We start from the raw sequence: 23245 nt of genomic DNA, 5'->3' as shown, positions 1-23245 counted from the left end.
TTTATCTTTTTTTCATCATCCATTGCTGGCATCTAAAAAAAATCAATCCTTTGGGCTACCAATAGTTTTTGCCATTTTGTGTATCTTAGTTTTAAATTGAATACTCTCCATTCTTAACTATATGGTGGTTCATCCTTCTCATTGAGGCATTCTTTTTGACCTGAACAAAAGTTTTCCTGAGTGTTGCTGAGTATCTGCTTTAATGTCTGCCACTGCTCATCTACTGACCTTCCCTTTAGTCTATTTTCTAGGCTGCTTCCACCAACTCTTTCTTCACATCTCTGTTAGTATCCAGATTTAAGTTGATTTTGATAAGTCCTTTTGGATCACTTTTATGTTCCTTGCTAGATTTCATTCATGTTCTGTTTTCCCTTTTCTTATCAGATTCTTGTTCCTGCCTTACTGGGCCAGAAATTGCTCCTAATCCTCAGAATCACCATTACTTCTGGCATTTGCATCTGTCACTTCTTTGATTAATGTAATCTTTATCCTCTTCCATTAAACATGATTGATTCAACTTTCCCTTGGTGTGCCTGTGCCTTCGTGGCATGAATGAGCTGGTAGACTTTATAGGATTTGTAGACCTTATAGGATTTGTGTTAAATACTAGTCATTGCCCATATACCATCATATCATTCACGGATATTTCCGATCTAGCCTAGCTAACTTGTGCCTTGTACTTCTTTAATTTCCTTTGCTCAGATTTAGAACTTCAGTTTCGGAATGAACCATATCACATAAAACATATTCCAAAATTATTTCATATTATGGTTACTATTTCCAAACGTTGCTTGACAGCAAGGTTATTAATAAGGTAAAAACAATGACTGCAGATGCTGGAAACCAGATTCTGGATTAGTGGTGCTGGAAGAGCACAGCGGTTCAGGCAGCATCTGAGGAGCAGTAAAATTGACATTTCGGGCAAAAGCCCTTCATCAGGAATAAAGGCAGAGAGCCTGAAGAGGAGGCTCCTCCAGCTTATCTCTCCAAGGTTATTAATAAGCCTTTTCTCATTAAATAATGTCAAATCTAAACTAGCCTGATTCCTACTTGGCTTCTCAACACCCTGCTCCAGAAATCTATCCTCTCTAGGAATTCATCCTCTACAGCATTAGTGTTGACTTGGATAACCCAACCTATTTCCAAATTGATGTCACCCATTATTAAAGTTATGTGCATCACTAATTTCCTGATGTACAGTATGTTCACTATTAATACCACAGTTTGGTATTCTATAAACAACTCCTACTAATCTTTACTTCCCCTTATTGCTTTGCAGCACTACCCAACCAGATTCAACCCGGGGTGGGGGGGAGCGGGAAACATCCATGGCTAAGCAAGCAAGTTAAAGATATTATAAAGACAAAAACTTAGGCATACCATATTGCTAAGGCAAGAGGCAGGCAGGAAGGTTATGAAAATTTTAAAGGTCAACAAAGGGTTCCTAAAAATGTAATGAAAAGAGCAAAAGCAAATTCTGAAAGAAAATTACCAAATTTTAAAAAGTATAAAGGAAAGAATAGCTCAAGTGAATGTTGATCTCTTGGAACATGAGACTGGGAAGTGGGAGTTAGTCGTGGGCAATATAGAAATGTCAAAGTCACTAAATCAGTATTTTGCTTCAATTTTCATTGTGGAGGACACTAGTACCACCCTAATAGTAACAGGTAATGCAGCTGCTAGTGAAAGAAAATGAGAATCAGCACAAGGAAAAAAGCACTGAGCAAAATATTGAGACTGAATTTAGACAAGTTAGAGCCTGACAGCTTACATCCGAGGTTCTTATCGAAAGTGGCAGTAGTGATAGTAGATCCAGCTTAGGAAGGAAATACTGGTCTTGGAGGAAGTACAACATAGGTTTACAAGAATGATACCTGGAGTTCAGGGGTTCAGTTATGAGGAGTGATTTTAGACATTAGAACGTAGAACAATACAGCACAGTACAAGCCCTTCAGCCCTTGATGTTGCACCAACCTGTGAAACCAATCTACACAATTTCATTATCATCCATATAATTATCCAAGGACCATTTAAATGCTCTGAAATTTGGTGAGTCTACCACTGTTGTAGGCAGGGCATTCCATGCCCTTACTAATCTCTGAGTAAAGAACCTACCTCTGACATCTATCCTATATCTATCACCCCTCAATCTAAAGCTATGTCCCCTCATGCTAGTGAACACCATCCGAGGAAAAAGGCTCTCACTGTCCACCCTCTCTAATCCAATGATCATCTTTTACGTCTCTATTAAGTCATCTCTTAATCTTCTTCTCTCTAACGAAAACAGCCTCCAGTCCCTCAGCCTTTCCTCATAAGACCTTCCCTCCATACGAGGCAATATTCTGGTAAATCTCCTCTGCACCCTTTCCTATGCTTCCACGTCCTTCCTATAATGCGGTGACCAGAACTGTACGCAATACTCCAAGTGAGGCCGTACCAGACTTTTGTACAGCTGCAGCATGACCTCATGGCTCTGAAACTCAATCCCCCTACCAATAAAAGCTAACATTTCATACACCTTCTTAACAACCCTATCAACCCAGGTGACAATCTTTCAGGGGTCTATGTACATGGACACCTAGATCTCACTGCCCATTCACAGTACCAAGAACCTTACCATTAGCCCAGTACTCTGTCTTCCTGTTACTCTTTCCAAAGTGAATCACCTCACACTTTTCCACATTAAACTCCATTTGCCACCTCTCAGCCCAGTTCTGAAGCTCAGCTATGTCCCTCTGTAACCTGCAACATCCTTTGGCGCTGTCTACAACTCCACTGGCCTTAGTGTCATCCACAAATTTACTAACCCATCCTTCTACACCCTCATCCAGGTCATTTATAAAAATGACAAACACCAGTGGCCCCAAAACAGATCCTTGCAGTACACTAATAACTGAACTCCAGGATGAGCATTTCCCATTAACCACCACCCTCTGCCTTCTTTCAGCCAGCCAATTTCTGATCCAAACCACTAAATCACCCTCAATCCTAACCCTCTATATTTTCTGCAATAGCCTACTGTGGGGAACCTTATCAAATGCTTTACAAAACTCCATATACACCACCATAAACCACTTTACCCTCATCCAATTGTTTGGTCACTTTCTCAAAGAACTCAGTAAGGTTTCTGAGGCACAACTTTCCCTTCACCAAACCGTGTTGACTATCCCTAATCAAATTATTCCTCTCTAAATGATTAGAAATCCTATCTCTTATAATCTTTTCCAACAGTTTACCTACAACCGAAGTAATGCTCACTGGTCCATAATTACCAGGATTGTCTCTACTCCCCTTCTTGAACAAGGGAATGACATTTGCTATCCTCCATTCTTGTGGCACTATTCTCGTGACAATGATGACATGAAGATCAAAGCCAAAGGCTCTGCAATCTCCTCCCTAGCTTCCCAGAGAATCCTAGGATAAATCACATCCTGCTCAGGGGACTTATCTATTTTCACGCTTTCTAGAATTTAGCCTGTTTTCTCTAAAATCTAAAAGGTTAAGGGGTGAGCTGATCGAAGTCTTCAAGAAATTAACAGGAAATGATAGAGTAGACAAATATAAACTAGCTTGACTGGTTGGAGTTAAGAACTCGGGAACATAGTCTAAAAATTAGGTCTAGACAATTCAGAAATTAATTGACAATTAATTGAGAAATTGTTGGAATCCATTATTAAGGAGGTCATAATGGACGTTTTGAAAGTCAAAACACAATCCATCAAAGTCAGCATGCTTTTATAAAGCATAAATCATGTTTGACTAATTCCCTAGAATTGTTTGAAGTTGCCCTTGAAGGGGATGTGATGTTCTTGTGATATTAAACCAGAGACCCACATAATGTTCTGGGCACCTCAGTTCAAATCTCACCATGGCATGTGGTAGAGTTTTAAATCCATAAAAAAAAGACCGGAATTAAGAGTCTAATAATGGCTACAAATGCATTATCGAATGTTGATGAAATCCATTTTCATTATTAATGCCCGTTAGAGAAGGATATTATGGAAAATAAAGAGCATGAAAGCATGTGAAGGGTTAAAACATGAAGACCACTGGCAATCTGTGGTCTGTGGAAGGCAGGATGGGATAAGAATAGTGGAATGCTCTTACACCATTTAGCAGAGTAAGGTAAAGGCTGAGAGGTCACTATGGCGAGATGAGATAACACAGTTAGTAAACGTAGTCTCCCTGTTAAGTGTCATTATGGCAAGATTGGGATCATAAATATTTGGGATATGACATTAAATATGTCATTAATAGTTAGTAGAGTCAGCTTGAGACAGGACACTACTGTAATAGATGGAATAGCTAAATATCTAATCATGACAGGTTAGTCTGGAATGGAAGATCATTGTAGCAGAGGCGATAATAAATATTTAACCGTGACATTAGGATAACATTAAGTAGAATGTACAACTAAAGAGATAATGGGACTAACATCACTGGTTTATTGGGTAGTTAGAGTGAGGTACTTTGATTATTATAGTTGGACATGCTAATAAGCTAACAGAAACATGATTAAAAAAAAAATATAAAAAGTCCATGGACCCAGAGGTTCGGAGGCATTCGAGAATCTGCTTTCTCAGTGTCACAGTTTTTTGTTTGCAAACAAAAGACCTACTTCTTGAAGAACTCACTGCGTCTCCTTAATAAAAGCAAATTACTGCGGATGTCAAACCTTTGTCAAATGATCAGTTAGAATTGAAACGTCAGCTCTTTTCTCTCCTTACAGATACTGCCAGACCTGCTGAGATTTTCCAGCATTTTCTCTTTTGGTCTCTGCGTCTCCTGGTGATTCTCTACATTTTCTCCATGACAATATCTGCCATATTTCCCTGGTCTGGCCAACACGTGACTCCAGACCTGCAGCAATGTGGTCGACTATAAACCACCCTCTGGGCAATTAGGGATGGCAATAAAAATTGGCGAAGCCAGTGATGCCTGCATCCCAAGAACGATTTATAAAATGTAACAAGCAAGATATATAATGGGGATACTGTAGATGTCATAAACCTGGATGTCCAGAAGACATTTGATAATGTGCTGTGCAAAAGGTACACACAGTGTAAGATCACATGGTGAAGGGGTAACTTATTAGCTTGCAAAGAGGATAAGCTAACCAACAGAAAGCAGAGAGTCAGGATAAGTCTCTCTCCAGTTGACAAGATATAACTAGTGGGATGCCACAGGATCCTTGGGTCCAAACTGTTTGCAATCTATATTAATGACTTGGATTCAAGGATAGAAAGAACAATTGCCAAATCTGTAGGAGACACTAAAATAGGTGAGAAAGTAGTGGTGAATGGGCCAAAATTTGGTAGATCAATTGTACAATGGATAAGTGTGAGGTTATCCATTTTGTCCAGAAGAATATACATTCCTGATTAAGGGTTTATGCTTGAAACGTCGACTCTCCTGCTCCTCGGATGCTGCCTGACCAGCTGTACTTTTCCAGCACCATACTGTTTGACTCTCATCTCCAGCATCTGCAGTCCGCACTTCCTCCCAGAGGAATAGAAAGGCAAATTATCTAAATGGAGACAACTGTCAGAGTGATGTGATACAGAGGGATCTGGGTTTTATTGTGGTTGTTATGGGGGCCTTTAACTTTCTTGATATTGATTGGGAAAGCTATAGCTCAAGTTCGTTAGATGGGTCAGTGTTTGTCCAATGTGTGCAGGAGAGTTTCCTGACACAATATGTAGATAAGCCAACAAGAGGTGAGGCCATACTGGATTTGGTTCTGGGTAACGAACCAGGCCAGGTATTAGAACTAGAGGTAGGTGAGCACTTTGGGGACAGTGACCACAATTCGGTGATTTTTACTCTAGTGATGGAGAGGGATAAGTGTGTACTACAGGGCAAGAGTTATAGCTGGGGGCAGGGAAATTATGATGCGGTGAGGCATGACTTAGGATTTGTGGATTGGAAAAGTAGATTCCAAGGCAAGAGCGTAATTGATATGTGGAACTTGTTCAAGGAGCAACTATTGAGTGTCCTTGATAAGTACGTACCTATCAGGCAGGGAGGAAAGGGTCGTGTGAGGGAGCCGTGGTTTAATAAGGAATTGGAATCCCTTGTTAAATGGAAGAGGGCGGCCTTTGTAAAGATGAGGCGTGAAGGTTCAATAGGGGCGATTGAGAGTTATAAGGTAGCCCGGAAGGACCTGAAGAGAGAGCTAAGAGCAGCAAGGAGGGGACATGAAAGGTCCTTAGTTGGTAGGATTAGGGAAAACCCTAAGGCTTTCTATAGGTATGTTAGGAATAAAAGAATGACTAGGGTAGGAATAGGTCCAATCAAGGATAGTAATGGGAAGTTGCGTGTGGAGGCTGAAGAGATTGGGGAGGCACTGAATGAATACTTTTCGTCAGTATTCACTCAGGAACAGGACATTGTTGTCGATATGAATACTGAGGCACGAATAAGTAGAATGGATGGCTTTGAGATATGTAGAGAAGAGGTGTTGGAAATTCTGGCAAGGGTGAAAATAGATAAGTCCCCTGGGCCTGATGGCATTTATCCTAGGATTCTCTGGGAAGCAAGGGAGGAGATTGCAGAACCATTGGCCTTGATTTTTGTGTCCTCTTTGTCTACAGGAGTAGTGCCAGAGGACTGGAGGCTAGCAAACGTGGTTCCCTTGTTCAAGAAGGGGAGTAGGGATAATCCTAGTAACTATAGGCCAGTGAGTCTCACTTCTGTTGTGGGCAAAGTCTTAGAGAGAATTGTAAGGGATAGGATTTATGCACATCTGGATAAGAATAATGTGATCAAGGATAGTCAGCATGGTTTTGTGAAGGGCAGGTCGTGCCTCACAAACCTTATTGAATTCTTTGAGAAGGTGACTAAGGAGGTAGATGAGGGGAAAGCGGTAGATGTGGTATAAATGGATTTTAGTAAGGTGTTTGATAAGGTCCCCCATGGTAGGCTACTGCAGAAAATACAGAGATATGGCATTGAGGGTGAGTTGGAGGTTTGGATTAGGAATTGGCTGGCTGGAAGAAGACAGAGGGTAGTAGTTGATGGCAAAGGTTCATCTTGGAGTGTCATCACTAGCGGTGTTCCGCAAGGATCTGTTTTGGGACCATTGCTGTTTGTCATTTTTATAAATGACCTGGAGGAAGGGTTAGAAGGTTGGGTGAGCAAGTTTGCGGATGATACGAAAGCCGGAGGAGTTGTAGACAGTGAGGAAGGATGTGGCAGGTTACAGCGGGATATCGAGAAGCTGCAGAGCTGGGCAGAAAGGTGGCAAATGGAGTTCAATGTAGCTAAGTGTGAGGTGATTCACTTTGGTAAGAGTAATAAAAAGATGGATTACTGGGCTAATGGTCGGATACTTGGTAGTGTGGAAGAGCAGAGGGATCTTGGTGTCCATGTACACAAATCTCTGAAAGTTGCCACCCAGGTAAATAGTGCAGTGAAGAAGGCATATGGCGTACTGGCTTTTATTGGTAGAGGAATTGAGTTCCGGAGTCCTGAGGTCATGCTGCAGTTGTATAAGACTCTGGTGCGGCCGCATCTGGAATATTGTGTGCAGTTTTGGTCGCCATACTATAGGAACGATGTGGAGGCACTGTAACGGGTGCAGAGGAGGTTTACCAGGATGTTGCCTGGTATGGTAGGAAGATCCTATGAGGAAAGGCTGAGGCACTTGGGGTTGTTTTCATTGGAGAAAAGAAGGTTTAGGGGTGACTTGATAGAGGTGTACAAGATGATTAGGGGGTTAGATAGGGTTGACAGTGAGAACCTTTTTCCACGTATGGAGTCAGCTATTACAAGGGGGCATAGCTTTAAATTAAGGGGGGGTAGATATAGGACTGATGTTAGGGGTAGGTTCTTCACTCAGCGAGTCGTAAGTTCATGGAATGCCCTGCCTGTCGCAGTGGTGGACTCTCCCTCTTTATGGGCATTTAAACGGGCATTGGATAGGCATATGGAGGATAGTGGGTTAGTGTAGGTTAGGTGGGCTTTGATCGGCGCAACATCGAGGGCCAAAGGGCCTGTACTGCGCTGTATTCTTCTATCTATCTATCTATCTATCTATCTATCTATCTATTGTGCATGAATCATAGAAGCTAGTATGTATATAATAAGAAAGGCAAATGGAGTTTTCACATATATTGCTAAAGGAATAGCATAAAGAAATATGAAAGTGGACAAGTATTGCTACAGCTGTATGAGGCTTAGTGAGACCTTTCCTTGAGTATTGTGCACAATTTTGCTTCCGCTGCTTGAGGAAGGATGTAGTTGGAGGCAGTTCAGAGGAGGTTCATTGGATTGATTCCAGAGTTAAGAGGTTTGACTTATGAGGTTGAGCAGTTTAAGTGTCTATCCACTGTAGTTTAGAAGAAGGGGAAAATAATTGGGGTATATAAAATACAACTGGGATTGATCAAGTAGACTTATTCATCTGGATGTTTATTCATCTGGGGCAATCTAGAGTGAAAGGTCGTAGTTTTGGGGTAAGGTGTGGCAGATTTAAAAATTATTTCTCTCCAAGGATCAGGAATCTGTGGAATTCACTATCCCAGAGAGAGAGTAAATTTAAGGAGGAGATAGACATGTTTTTAATTAATAATGGGTTGAAGGATTATGAAGTGCAAACTGGAAAGTGGGGTTGAAGCCAAAGTGAAGTCAGTTATGACCATATCAAATGGCAGAGCAGGCTCAAGGAGATGATTTGCCTACTCCTGCTCCGAGTTCTGATGTTCACGAGTTCTTATATACATCTAGGCCCTATAACCACGGCCCAGGATTCGTGGCCCTGCCCTAGCCTGTGTCCAACCCCTCTGTACTGTGACGCTGCATGTAGTTTGAGAGAACTTGCTGCTATTGCGCCTTTTGCTATGGTTGGATTAGATAAAGCTGCTGCTTCTCAATGGGGATGCAAGGTGCTGTGGCCTTGGTTAAGCTAATGTTACAGAGAAATCCCACAGGCAAGACATTCAAATTCAGTTCTGTAGACACTGAAGCACTTGCAAATAGCTGAACAAAGCTGGTCTCTTGAAAGAATGAAATTAATTCAGTCCAGAAGCCAGTGCGAATCTTTCGTTATGGCGAATAACAAACTTGCTGGTTTCAACCTTCATACTGTTATCAACAGGATAACTTTATACAACACTGAGCTTCTCTGATTTAATGAGAGATAGAACAGTGTGAAGCTTGCCCATTGGCAGTGAAAGCATTAAATAGAACTAAATTTGGTATATTAATTGGTTTCAGACAGGGTCCTCCACTTGTCTCAGGATGCACTATCATGAACAGGAACAAAGGGAAATGACAATGGGACTCAGGTTTGACAACACTTTTGGGGGATTTAATTCACTGCACACACATTCCTTGGAAAAAACAGCATCCAAGAGACAGCAAGTTGATAGGAATAAAGTGTTGCAATAAAGTTTAAAACTATGGGTGCAAAGGCTTAATTTGAGCTCAATGAGTAGTGCAACAAGTACTTTTTTGCTTCATTAGCTACTTGAAGATCATGGGTGGAATCACCTGTCTTCATTCAATTCTTGAGGTAAAAACAATGACTGCAGATGCTGGAAAGCAAATACTGGATTAGTGGTGCTGGAAGAGCACAGCAGTTCAGGCAGCATCCAACGAGCAGTGAAATCGATGTTTCGGGCAAAAGCCCTTCACAAGGAATAAAGGCAGTGAGCCTGAAGCGTGGAGAGATAAGCTAGAGGAGGGTGGGGGTGGGGAGAGAGTAGCATAGAGTACAATGGGTATCACCTTCATCTCCTCCCCCACTCACCCATCGAGAGTTGCTACCTTACCCAATTAGCAGAATGCAGCTCTCAGCACTCGGTGGCACCACGAAGCCTGCGAGCCAGGGTCTCAGGTAAATACTTTGTGAGGAGGGAGTGGAGTGGTTTCTGGGACTGGGCACACGGAAAGGGTGCCGAGGGTCAGAATCAAATTAAAGAGGGTCAGCCCACTTTGATTTAGCTTGAGTCATGAGCACTGTACAGCTGTGCAGAAGTGGGTACTGCAGATGCTGGAGATTAGAGTCAAGGTTAGAGTGGTGCTGGAAAAGCACAACAGGTCAGGCAGCATCCAGAGATTCTAGGTGACTGTTCAGTTTCCCATAGTACATTTGGCAGGAGGTACAGAATACTCACAGAACTTATGAACCATGAAATTAAAATGAGTTATTCACTCACTTGCACTGAAGTAGATTCAACCTTTCTGTGCCGAGCTCCATTTTCAGTGACATCAGGCAACTCGTCTATGGTCCTATAGAAATATTCTTTAATTACATTAGAAAAGTATATATTTCAAAATGAATTACAACCAAAGGAAAGTACTTACAGTTTCTCTGGAATTTTTTCTCCTTCTGTGGCCACAGTCATTTGTCAGAATATTTACATGGAAAAGAAACCAGGAAAATCAAGTTACATGAAGCATATATCTTGCAATAGTAACCCAATAAAACAATACAGAACAAAACTATATTAATTGATGAAGGTTATAGCAATGATTGCTGTATTCACTATTTCAAACAGATCAAAGCATGGATATAGAATGAATGTGTGGGTCAGAGGAAAAGATGTCTTGAAATTGTACTTTTTTAAAGGTCAGATATGGAGATCATTTCTCCTATCTTTGCTTTTACCTTAATCAACCTGATGCTGAAATCCTAATCTGTGCCCTTGCCAGCTTAAGACTTCACCAATGAGTGCATAGGGCACTCAAATATCAAAAATTTACAGATACAAAACTTGGAAACTTGTGAACTCTCACGAGGATAGTGATAGACATCAAGAGCATGTAACCAGGCAGGTGGATTGGGCAGATTTGTGACTTGCAAAATTCCATGCAGTTAAGTAGGAAGTGCTGTATTTCACAGGAATAACAAAGGAAGTCAATAAAGAACAAAGAGCACAACTCTAAAATAGGTGCGGGAACAAACAGACTTAGAGGTACATGTGCACCAATCACAGAGTCTTAGAGTCGTAGAAATATACAGAATGGAAACAGACCTTACAGTCTAACTTGTCCATGCCAACCAGATATCCTAAATAAATGTAGTCCCATTTGGCCCATATCCCTCTTATTCAAATTCCCATCCAGATGTCTTTTAAATATTGCAGTTGTACCAGCCTCCACCACTTCCTCTGGCAGCTCATTCCACACATGCACCACCCTCTGCGTGAAAAGGTTGTTCCCCAAGAAGTAGGCTGTGAGGCCCTTAAAGCCTGCTCCACCATTTAATGGAATCATGGATGATCAGACATTCTTCACACCCATTTTCCTGCTTTTCCCCACACCCTTGATTCCGCTTCAGATCAAGAATCTATCTATCTCACAGAGTCATACAGCATGGAAACAGACCATTTGTCTTTCCCCATTCATCTTAAATCTATGTTCTCTAGTTTTAGACTCCCCCCTCCTGGAAAATGATATCTCTCCTTACCAGTACCAGTCAGTACAATTAGTCAGTTAAGTGCTACTGCTTCATTTCTTGTAGATTAGTTGCTAAAAGCATAATTTTTGCTCAGCCAAAAGGACATTTTCAATACATTCTGTTTTCCTAAAAGTGCAAAAGTTGTGCTGAGCAAACAGGTGCCAATACAGATTTTAGTTGTGACGTGCATAAAATTCATTTTGTTTCAGTTTTAAGTAAATGTTAAAATGCAAGAAAAACTCTTACCAGCAAGATTTTCCTTCTGTTTCATCTTTCTCTCACATACAAGAATGAAGATAACTAAAACTAGCACCTCAGCAACAATGCAAACAAATGGTATGACAGCAGCAACCAGGCTGTTAACCTTCAGATGAATCCGCAGACCACTGAAGCCCACTTCATAGACAGCATCACAATGGTAATAAGTGGTGTTATCCATTATCAGGCTTTTTATTAAAAGTGATGATTTGTTGCCAAGGCTATGGATGTAATATCGGTCTCCTGTTTCATTATTCAGGGTCTAGATAAATAGATAAATAGATAAAGAAACAGAGAATTGCTGCAGTACTTTCGCATTGGGTAGGATTTAAGTGAAGATATGCTTCTATGGCACAATAATGCAAATTTTACATTTATTTGGAAAGGTTATGAAGGATATGAAATAAAAGTAACAAAAGGAGTTCAAGTGCACATCAACCAAAATCTAATCAAGTGGTCAGACAGGCTTAAAGGGCTGAATAACTTTGACCTGTTTTTAGTACAAACTTTGGGGATCAAATGTTTTCAATCTATGCAACTTATAAACGCAGATTTCAAACTACTTTTGATTTTTTAAATTTCATTGTTAATCCCTAGATTAAAAACTTGATTTGAGTGGGAATAAACTATCAAACAATGATATTTTGAGATGTAATAAAACTTTGCAGAATAAGAAATCAACCCCATTTCCCACAAATGAGTCAACCTAAAATAAAACTTGGGCCAATGGTTCTACACCTACAAGCTGACTTTCTAAAAACAGCCTCCATATCAATATTATCAACCTTATTCAATACAAATAAATGAATCAAAAATCTAATTCTGTACATCAGCAGTTTAAAAGCCTTAAAATATTTGTGTGTTTTTCCGATGTAATGTGGACATTGCATTAGACATGGGTTCGAATGTCACTCTGGCAGCTGGCAAGATTTCAAAGCAATTGACAATCTGGAATACAAAACTAGTCTCAGCAATGGTGAACATGGCAATTGTTGTAAAAATACTGTATGGTTTCCTAATATGACTCAGGATGCACAGAAATGTGGTTCACTCTAAATTCCTCTCTGAAATGGCTGAGCATCTCAGTTCAATAGCAACTGGAATTGGGCAACAAACACTTGATCTCCACAACGGGTTAAAAAAAAAAGTAAATTCCAAATGGATCATGGAACCTACCAAGAAAATATTGCATGAAGTATTGTTACTTAAGTATTTCACCAACTAAGGGCTTTCTTTAGAGTTTTTCGCATAATCTTTTTAAGCATTTATCAGAGTATCTTGTCCATTTATGAGTATTGCTGAAAAATACATTTGAAAATTTTCATCTTGCACTCATCAGGATAATTTGCAAGATATACCAGTATAAATGGAAAGCAACAGTTATACTGTATGAAAAAAAAGTGCTGATTGGTTGACTAGCCAATTCTGATTGATACAGATATTGTCATGGAGAATGTATCCATTAGATGATAACTGAGAGTCAGTTGCCGAGATTTGTTTAAATTTTAAACTATGCAGGTTGACTAATTGTCAAGGCATTGCTCTGAGAAATGGCTGTCATCTGTTTTGTAGAATTGAACCAGACACAATGGGTGTACGTTGCACAATAATCATGTTTTATACCAGCAACAATAGCTAGTCTATTTGTAATAAAAGTCAGGTACTACTTACCACCTTGCTGCCTTTGACTTCCTTTGACCAAATCCAGTAAAGAGGAGTATATCGGTCACTTTTGCAGGTTAAGTTAATATGATCACCATCAGAACGTATTTCATTTATATTTTTGGTCCAAATAGGAGGAACTGTGGAAAAACAGACAAACTGAATGTAAATTACTCCAGGTTTTGGACTCTGCTTATGCAATTACAGACTCTGTATATACAATTATGGACTCTCTATATACAATTACTTGTTCTTGCAGGTGTTTCAGATTTGATATGCTTAATAAATGCAAACATCTTTAACTGAACCATTGCCTTGCGGTCATATCTTCATTGACAATGCAGTGTTGTGCAGGATAACTGGCTAGAAAAATAAATCAATATCAATTTTTGAGTGTGTCCTGTTGAAAAATGATGTGAAAAATTAATCTTGCAGAAATTTTATTTTGACATTACCATTAGCACCTATGTAAAGAACTCAGAAAGACTATTGCCTAGTTCACACCAAGTCTTGGAGATGTTTTCTTTGACTTCTATGTACTTGTTGCTTCACATTTAAGCTAAAGCAGGAGTGAGTGCAGAGTAGGCCAATACATTAGCCATATCAGATGTGATTGGTATTTTTTAAATCTTGCTTTGTTTGTTAAAATAGATACCTAGATCTAAGGAATACACGAGAACTGAATGTAATCTTTACAAGCCTAGCTGCATTAATTCTTGCCATTTCTGTTCTCTTCAGAATGCCTGAAAAGCTATTCCTAACACACTAATTATTTGTAATCCTGAAAATTCTTATCCCTGTGACAGCAAATCTATTATGAAATTCCTCATAGTAAACAGAAGGATATATTGTGTAGAATTCAATAAATCTCCAGGAACAGGTGAAGTGTATCCCAGATTGCTTGGAAGAAATGGAAGGAGACTGAAGATGTCATGAGTAATTTTCAAATCCCATCTTGCCAATGAATACATGCTAGAGGATAGCTAAGATATTACCATTATTCACAAAAGGTGGTAGTGTTAAGCCATGGATCTACAAGCGAAATATAGGCCAACTATAATGTATTTAATGTCAGTAAAAGGGAGATGTTTGGAAAAAAAATGAGGGACAGAATTAATGTCCACTTGGGGGGGCAAGCGTTAATGAAGCATGGCTTTGTCAAGAGAAGATCGTGTCTGACAGGTCTGACTGAGTTTTTAGAAGGAGGTGACTAGGTGTGTAGATGAGGATAATGTGGTGGATGTAATCTATACGGACTTCAGTAACACTTTACACAAGGTGTCACATGGGACACTGGTAAAGAAGTTTAGAGCCTACATGATCCCCGATAATTTGATAAATTGGACCCAAAATTAGCTTAGTGACAGGAGCCTGAGGGTAATGGTTAAAGGTTGTTTTGGTGACAAGATATCTGTGGCCAGTGACATACTGCAGGGTTTGGTGCTGGATCCTTTGCTGATTGTAGTGAACATTAATGATTGCAGTAGTGTAGAAGGTTTATTCATTAATTTCATTGATGACATAAAAATTGGTGGTGTGGTAAATAGCTTCAACAAAAGTCTTAGATTAAAGGACTCTAAGAACAGGCAGATGGGCAGAACAGCAGCAAAAGGTGTGAGGTGATGATTTTTGGCAGGATTATCAAGGCAAGGATATACATAATAATTGTTAGTACTCTAGAAAGTCTAAGAGATCTGAGAGACCTTGATGTGCATGTCCATAGATCCTTGAAGGTAAAAGGAAAGGTAGATAAGGTGATTAGGAAAACAGATGGATATGTATTAGTCAAGGCATTGAATATAAGGGCAGGGAGGTTATAGTGGAGCTGAATCAAACATTAGTTAGGCTACAGCTAGAGTACTGTGTTCAGTTCTGGTTATCAGATTATAAGAAACATTTGTTTGGAGGTTCACCAAGATGTTGGCCTAGGCTGGAAAGGTTCAGCTATGAAGAGAGGCTGGATAGGCAGGGATTTGTTTCCTTGGGGCAGAGGAGACTAACAGGGACCTGATTAAGGTATACAAAATTATGAGGGATATACACCATGTGAATAGGAAATAACCTTTCCCTTAGTAGAGGGCACTTTAACAAGGAGTGTAGACTAAAGGTAATGGGTAGAAAGTTTAGATGGGATTTCAGGAAGAATTTGCTTCACCCAGATGGTGGCGAGTATTTGGAAGTCACTATCTGAAAGGGTAGTAGACATCAGCACAACATTTAAGAAGGATTTAGGTGAACATTTGAAATGTCATAGCTTATAAGGTTACAGGTCAAGAGCTAGAAAAATAGGATCATAGATACCAGATGACTGCCTTGTACATGATGGGCCACAGGACATTATATATAATGTTCACATTATATATTAATGATCTGGATGAAGGGACTGGGGGCATTCTAGCGAAGTTTGCCGATGATACAAAGTTAGGTGGACAGGCAGGTATGCCTGAGGAAGTGGGGAGGCTGCAGAAGGATCTAGACAGTTTGGAAGAGTGGTCCAGGAAATGGCTGATGGAATTCAATGTGAGCAAATGTGAGGTCTTGCACTTTGGAAAAAAGAATACAAGCATGGGCTACTTTCTAAACGGTGAGAAAATTCGTAAAGCCAAAGTACAGAGGGATCTGGGAGTGCTAGCTGAGGATTTTCTAAAGGTAAACATGCAGGTTGAGTCTGTGATTAAGAAAGCGAATGCAATGTTGTCAATTATCTCAAGAGGATTGGAATATAAAAGCACTGTTGTGCTACTGAGACTTTATAAAGCTCTGGTTAGGCCCCATTTGGAGTACTGTGTCCAGTTTTGGTCCCCACACCTCAGGAAGGACATACTGGCACTGGAGCGTGTCCAGCGGAGATTCACACGGATGATCCCTGGAATGGTAGGTCTAACATATGAGGAACGGCTGAGGATCCTGGGATTGTATTCATTGGAGTTTAGAAGATTAAAGGGAGATCTAATAGAAACTCAGAAGATAATACATGGCTTGGAGAGGGTGGACGCTAGGAAATTGTTTCCGTTAGGCGAGGAGACTAGGACCCGTGGACACAGCCTTAGAATTAGAGGGGGTCAATTCAGAACAGAAATACGGAGACATTTCTTCAGCCAGAGAGTGGTGGGCCTGTGTAATTCATTGCCACAGAGTGCAGTGGAGGCTGGGACGCTAAATGTCTTCAAGGCAGAAATTGATAAATTCTTGATGTCACAAGGAATTAAGGGCTACGGGGTGAATGCGGGTAAGTGGAGTTGAAATGCCCATCAGCCATGATTGAATGGTGGAGTGGACTCGATGGGCCGAATGGCCTTACTTCCGCTCCTATGTCTTATGGTCTTATGGACCTCGTTCTGGGCTGTAAAGTTCTATAATTCTAATTTATTTATACCGTAGGCATTAAACTCACTTTGTACTTCAAACCTGCCTTCCGATTTTGGGTTTGTATCAAAGACACAAGTATAGTTGCCAGCATCACTGCCATTCTGAAAATCAAACCTGCAAACACAAATCATGAGTTATTATTGTAAAAGCCCCAAATATTTTTTTAAATTTTATGCACTGGATATTTTTCCCATTTCTAATACCTTGATTGATAAGTACATGAGACAGAAATTAATAGACCCACATGTTGATTGGATGGGATGAATTGAATAGATAGGAAGGAATCCTATGCAGAGAATCAATTCTAGCACAGCCAAATTGCATGATACTGAACTTTAAATGCTCTGCCATTCTATATTAATACATCTCTACATAATGGCATTGCTAACCAAAGGATATCTGATATAGATATGTGATGGGTTTTATTCACACCAAACAATGTTACACCTATCACATAACTACACCTTTTGATTTAGTTGGACCAAATAAGGCAGTTAATTCTTAAACCTTGAATTCCCACTCATTCTCTGTTGTTTAACTTCATGAAACATGGAGTCTTCAGCCTAACTGAATAGATATGCTGAAAATTGTTAACACTGCTAATTCTAAAGAGCAAAGTAAAATATATATATATATATATATTATATATATATAAATATATATATCAGGAAAGGGAATTCAAACTCTCTATTGGTAATATAGGCAATTAATGGTTAACAAACGGTAAGCAGACTGTGCTGACTGAGAGGCAGGAGGCTTGGCTGATACTTAAAATGTATATTTTACGTATCTTCAACAAGGACGATATGGAGAGCGCAGTGGATAAGCCTATGAACTACAGGGCAATTAGTTTAACTTTGGTGGTAGTGAAGCTTTCAGAAATGGTAATACAGGACCGCATTAATATTCACCTGAGGACATGTGAGTTAATTAAGGAAAACCAGCATGGATTTGTTCACGGCAAATCAATACAGTCAGTGATACAGGACTTCTATGCCCAGATCATTAAGCATTCTTATCATCAGGACTGGTTCGACAAAAAAAGGATGCAGAGCTATTGCAGCTTTTGGTGCCTGGCAGAATAATTCAAGGTGGCAACTCAAGAAGGCAGAATTTCAACAGCTCAAGGTTGTTTAAAAACAAATCCCACAGATAAAAGATAAGTGGTGTGAAGAGACAGGCCAAGGTGTCCAACATCATACTGACCGTGATGACAAGCAAGGTTTTTGAAAGTTGCCAGGGCCACGAAAAGATGAATGTCAAATGGACAAAATCTTCTTTGGTCATAGAATGATGTTTCTCTTCCTAAACATTACAGTGCAATCCATCAATGCTGAAAACAACATTCCTAACAACTCCTTAACCATGATTTCATAATGGCAGCTGATACTCTCCAGGTTACAAAAATTGAAAGAACTGCGGATGCTGTAAATCAAAAACAAAAGTAGAAATTGCTGGAAAAGCTCAGCAGGTCTGGCAGCAGCTGTGAAGAGAAATCAGAGTTATCGTTTTGGGTCCGGTGACCCTTCCTCAGACTGGACCCAAAATGTTAACTGAATTAGGTCAATCAGTTTAAATTATACCCCAAAAAATATCAAACTCTTATCAAGTTTGAATTTAGTATATTGACAATCTGAAAAGCCAATAAAACAATCCGATGCTCGGGGTGGGGGAGGGAGGGTTAAGACAGGGGAAAATTGAACAGTTTGGAGGAGAACTGCCAAACCACTGGCATCTGCAGACTGTTCAGAGAATAGCTCTCTTAAAGGTACCTTTATCATTCAGTGACCTGTGAAACAGAAATCCCTAAGAAGAAGAAAAGAAGACCAAGGAAGAGAAGATTTGACATCTGGTTGGTTTTGAAAACTTGAATTGTTGGTAAATCTTAATCAGGGGTTTTATCAGACTAGTGTTGCTGATTTAAATTAAGCAGGAGGGTCTACCCCATGTCATAACAGTTTGGAGGCTCATTGTCAGGATGTGAACTGGTTTAGACAGATTTGAATAGGTTTAGGGGTACGAAAAATCTCAGCAGATTTAAACATTTGCAGGTTCGTGTCCAAGATCTTTAAATAAAACGTAGATGAGACATGATTTGGAGATGCCGGTGTTGGGATTTGAAGATAATTCTCAAATTTGCCCATAAAGTTCAGAAGAAAAAGGCCATACTTTTAAAATTAGGTAAGAAATTAGATTTGTGTTTAACCAAGGACAAAAGTAAAGCTGAAATTGGAAGGAACTTAGGCATGTCAGAGAAATCTACATGTGTAGTAGAGGTAGAAAAAAATTAAATTACAATTGAGGAAAATGGAGTTAGAGGATAAACAAAGACAAAGAGAGGAAAGAGAGAGTGAGAGAGAAAAAGAAAGGGAGAGAGAGAATTTGAACTTGAGAAGTTGCGACTTAGTCAGCAAAGTCAAGTTAACAGGATGGAGATAAAAAGAGAAGGTAGTGATATATATAAAATGTCAAAACTCTGCCACATGTTGATGAGAAAGATGTTGAAGGCTTCTTCATTTCATTTGAAAAAATTGGCTAAGCAAACGGAGTGGTCCGAGGATTTATGGGTAATGCTAGTTCAGACTAATCTGTCGGCAGAGCGAGTGAGGTATATTGCCGTGCTGTCAGATGAGGTGTCAAGAGATTATGAAGAGGTTAAACAGGCTATTTTAAGTGCTTATGAATTGGTATCAGAAGCATAGAGACAGCGGTTCAGAAACACAAGAAGGAACCAGGTCAGACTTACATTGAGTTCAAAAGAATTGAACGCAATCATTTTGATCAATGGGTGTATGCTTTGAAAATAGATAGGACCTTTGAGGTTCTAAGAGAGATTATTCTACTGGGAGTGCTTAAAAACTCACTTCCAGAGATGGTAAAAATTCACGGGGAGGAGCTGAAAGTTCAGGAAGTGAGATGGGCAGCATGATTAGCAGGTGAGTACATGTTGGTGCATAAGATAAGCTTACGGCCAGAATTTCATTCTGTGAGAGATAGAAGTTAGGAGAAGGGGAGATCCTACACTACAAAATGAAGAGTAAAGAGCACTGGTAAGAACTTACCACAGGATAAAAAAAAATCTGATAGGGTGGAAAGCAGGTGAAAGGCCTCAGGTGTTTCCACTGTGGTAAAGTGGGACACGTAAAGTCACAGTGCAGGTCGTTAAAGAAAGGCACCGTGGGAAAAGATGTGGTAAAAGAAGCTAAGCCAGTGGCATTAGTGAGGGTAGTAAAGGAGATCCTAAGAAGAGCTGAGGAGCTGCAGGACAGTGCACAGCCTAGACAGGGACTGGGTATGGAGTTAGTACCTGACTTCTACAAAGAATTCGCCTCTGTGGGTAAAGTTTACTCAGAAAGAATGGGGAAGAAGGACAAGAAGTCATAATTTTGAGAGATACAATCAGTGACTGGTTAGATCCTGTAAGGGATAAGCACTCTCTCTGATCTGTTACCTGAGAATGTGGTAAATTGTGGGACAGATGGACAGAAAATTAGATCAGGTTGGACTGCCAATTCAAGACTGGGGAAGTTACAGTGGGAGTGATTGACAGAGTGTCAGTTCTAGGAACTCAGTTTATTTTTGGGAATGATTTGGCTGGATCCAAGGTGGGAGTGACACCCCTTGTTGTGGAGAAGCCCAAGGAAGATAAGAAACTGATGAGTTAAAACAGAAATATCCTGATGTTTTCCCAGACTGTGTGGTAACCAGATCCCACTATCATAAGTCACTGCACGAAGCGAAAAGTAAACAGAAAGATGAAGGAGTTGAGGTTCAGTTCGTGTTACCCTGTTTGACGTAATGGTGCAGGGAAGACCTGAACAGGCAGAGGGTCAAACAGAAGTGTTTAGTCCTGAAAGGTTAAGGGACTTGCAACAGCAAGATAAGATGATAAAATATATATATAAATATGTGGATGTGTATTCTGAAAAAGTGGCAGAGAATATTCCAGAGGGTTATTATCTGAAAGATAGAATCCTAAGACATAAATGGAGACCACAGCAGGTTAGTGCAGAGGAGAAATGGGCTGAAGTGTACCAGATTGTGTTGCTGGTAGCATACAGATAGGAAGCGTTAGAGGTAGTACATGAACTACCTGTCGGAGGTCATGTAGGGTATGAAAAAGTCAGGCTGAGGTACAAAAACATTATTATTGGCCTGGAATGCACAAGAGTGTGGTTAACTTTTGCTGTACGTATCATACATGCCAAACGGTAGGTAAGCCACAGGTCGTAGTAAAACCAGCACCTTTGTTGCCAATTCCCACGTTTGAAGAACCTTTCACATGGGTTATAATTGATTGTGAAGTTCCATCCCAAGAACTAAAAATGGGAACCAGTACTCGTTAACCATAATGAATGTGTCTACCAGATTTCCAGAGGCAATTCCACCATGGGGTATCATGGCAAAAAAGGTGGGAGAGGATTTAGTAACTTTCTTCATATGGTATGGGCTACCCAGAGAGATTCAGTCGGACCGAGAGTCAAGTTTTACTACAAGGCAGTTTAAGAAGTTTATAGATAGCTTAGGTATACAGCACTCTTAAATCCAGTGTGTATCATCCTGAATCCCAGGGAGCTTTAGAAAGGTGGCATCAAACCTTGAAGACATGTTGCCAGCATGCTGTCAGGATTACCCGATTGATTGGGATCAAGGTATCCCATTCATATTGTTGCCATTAGAGATGCCCCAAACAAATCTACTCAGTTCACTCCCTTTGAGTTAATAATCGGTCATGAAGTGAGAGGCCCTTTTAAATTAACTAAAGAAAAATTGACAGGACCAAAGTCGGAAATCTCACACTTTGATTATGTATGGGAGGTGAGTGAGAGACTAAATTGAGTAGGTGAGTTAGCTAAACAGCACCTAAAGAGGGCACAGTGTAGAGTAAAGTAGGCGGCAGATAAAAGCTCTGAGACAGTGACGTTTTCCCAATGGATGACGTGTCAGTACTATTACTAGTGATAGGAGATCCCTTCAAATACTCCCTTTCAAATTGAGAAAAAGTTGAGTCAGGTGAACCATCTAGTACACATGGCAGATAGAAAACAACGGTATCAGGTATGTCTTGCGAACATGTTGAGACTGTATTATACTAGAGAGAAAGAACTGGAGTAACAGCTCTTAGTTTCTGCCCCGCCGAGTGGGGAATCAAATTCAGATAATGTGGATTTTGATGTCCCTCAAAATAGATTAAAAAATGAAGAAGTCCTTGAGGAGTGGGATAGGTTAGTAAGCTATCCGCCTCAGCAGCGTAGAACACAGTTGAAAAATTTGTTACTGCAGTTTGAGAATGTAAGAATCAGCTGGGGAGGACTAATGCTATTGTACATGAAGTAGATGTAGGGAATACTACTCCGATTAAACAACACCCCTATCGGCTTAATCCCTTCAAAGCCAGACAGGTCCAGATGGAGGTGGAGGCCATGCTCGAAGAGGACATCATCGAATCAAGCCAGAGCGAGTGGAGTTCGCCGATCGCCTTAGTTCCCAAACTGGATGGGAATCAACAATTCTGCATGGATTATCAGAAGGTCGACATTGTCACAAAATCGGACTCATATCCAATTCCTAGACTGGAGGACTATATCAAGAAAATCGAACAAGCCAGTTAGATCACTAAGCTGGACTAAATGTGTGGTTACTGGCAGGTACCTTCATCAGAGACGGTTGTGTACACAAATCATAACCCGCTTACATTCCTGGAATGCTGTAAAGACAAGAATATGAGACTATTTCATTGGAGTCTTATGTTACAGACTATTAATTTAAAATTCATATGTGTTGCGGGTTATAAGAATGTAATCACAGATGCATTATCACAGATGTAACTGATAAAGTTTAGATGAGATTTATACTTAATGATCCATATATACACAGATATATGGGAAGAAATTAAGGTGAACTTACATTACAGTTATCTATATGTTAGGGTAATGTGTTTTAAAAAGTCGAAAAAAAAGAACTCATCTTTTCATTATGATGGTTCATTTTTTTTCTTAAGGGGGAGGAGTTCTGAAGATTTAGATTATATGATTGCATGATCCAACAAGTGAGTCTGAAATTAGCAAAATTACAACTTACACAATTGTTGTCTAGCATGATCACTGATGATCTAATAATTACAATAGCATTATTCCATCTGAGAATTTTTAAAAAATATCTATTAAAACATTTAGTAGAATAGTTATTGAAATATAACAAGTTATTGATGCAAAAAATGAAATGTTTGGATAGGACATACATGGGTCCATTACAGGCCGACAGAAGAACTTGTAATGGAGAACACAGAGATGCCAGGGTAGCTAAACAGTTACTTTGTACTCACTAAAGATACAAAACAACCTCCCAGAATTAGAGATACAAGTAACTAAGGGAAATGAAGGGGGTTGAAGGAAATTACTAGAAGTAAGAAAATGCACTCATGAGATTAATATGGCTAAAAGTTGATAAGTTTCCAAGATCTGAATGTCTCAGAATTCAAGGATGCTGAAGGAGGTGGCAATAGAGATAATCAATAAATTGGTGACCATCTTCCAAATTCCACAGATTCGG

General features: G+C 39.9%; 1 protein-coding gene across 2 annotated transcripts in view; it reads right to left on the bottom strand.

Moving 5' to 3' along the window:
* The window catches only part of LOC140477943 (embigin-like), a 48539-nt gene that overhangs the window by 5697 nt on the left and 19597 nt on the right, over window positions 1-23245 (bottom strand). For both annotated transcript variants that reach the window (XM_072571642.1, XM_072571641.1), the window contains 5 exons: window positions 16719-16807; window positions 13334-13464; window positions 11651-11924; window positions 10309-10333; window positions 10161-10233 (listed from right to left, as the gene is read on the bottom strand). In XM_072571642.1, coding sequence (XP_072427743.1) covers window positions 10161-10233; window positions 10309-10333; window positions 11651-11924; window positions 13334-13464; window positions 16719-16807 — 592 coding nt within the window. The remainder of the gene's footprint in view (window positions 1-10160; window positions 10234-10308; window positions 10334-11650; window positions 11925-13333; window positions 13465-16718; window positions 16808-23245) is intronic.

The sequence above is a fragment of the Chiloscyllium punctatum genome, chromosome 1, assembly GCF_047496795.1.
Source record: "Chiloscyllium punctatum isolate Juve2018m chromosome 1, sChiPun1.3, whole genome shotgun sequence".
NCBI classification, from domain to species: domain Eukaryota; kingdom Metazoa; phylum Chordata; class Chondrichthyes; order Orectolobiformes; family Hemiscylliidae; genus Chiloscyllium; species Chiloscyllium punctatum.
The sequence above is the reverse complement of the archived record's forward strand: the minus strand, read 5'-3'. Positions and strand labels throughout refer to the sequence as shown.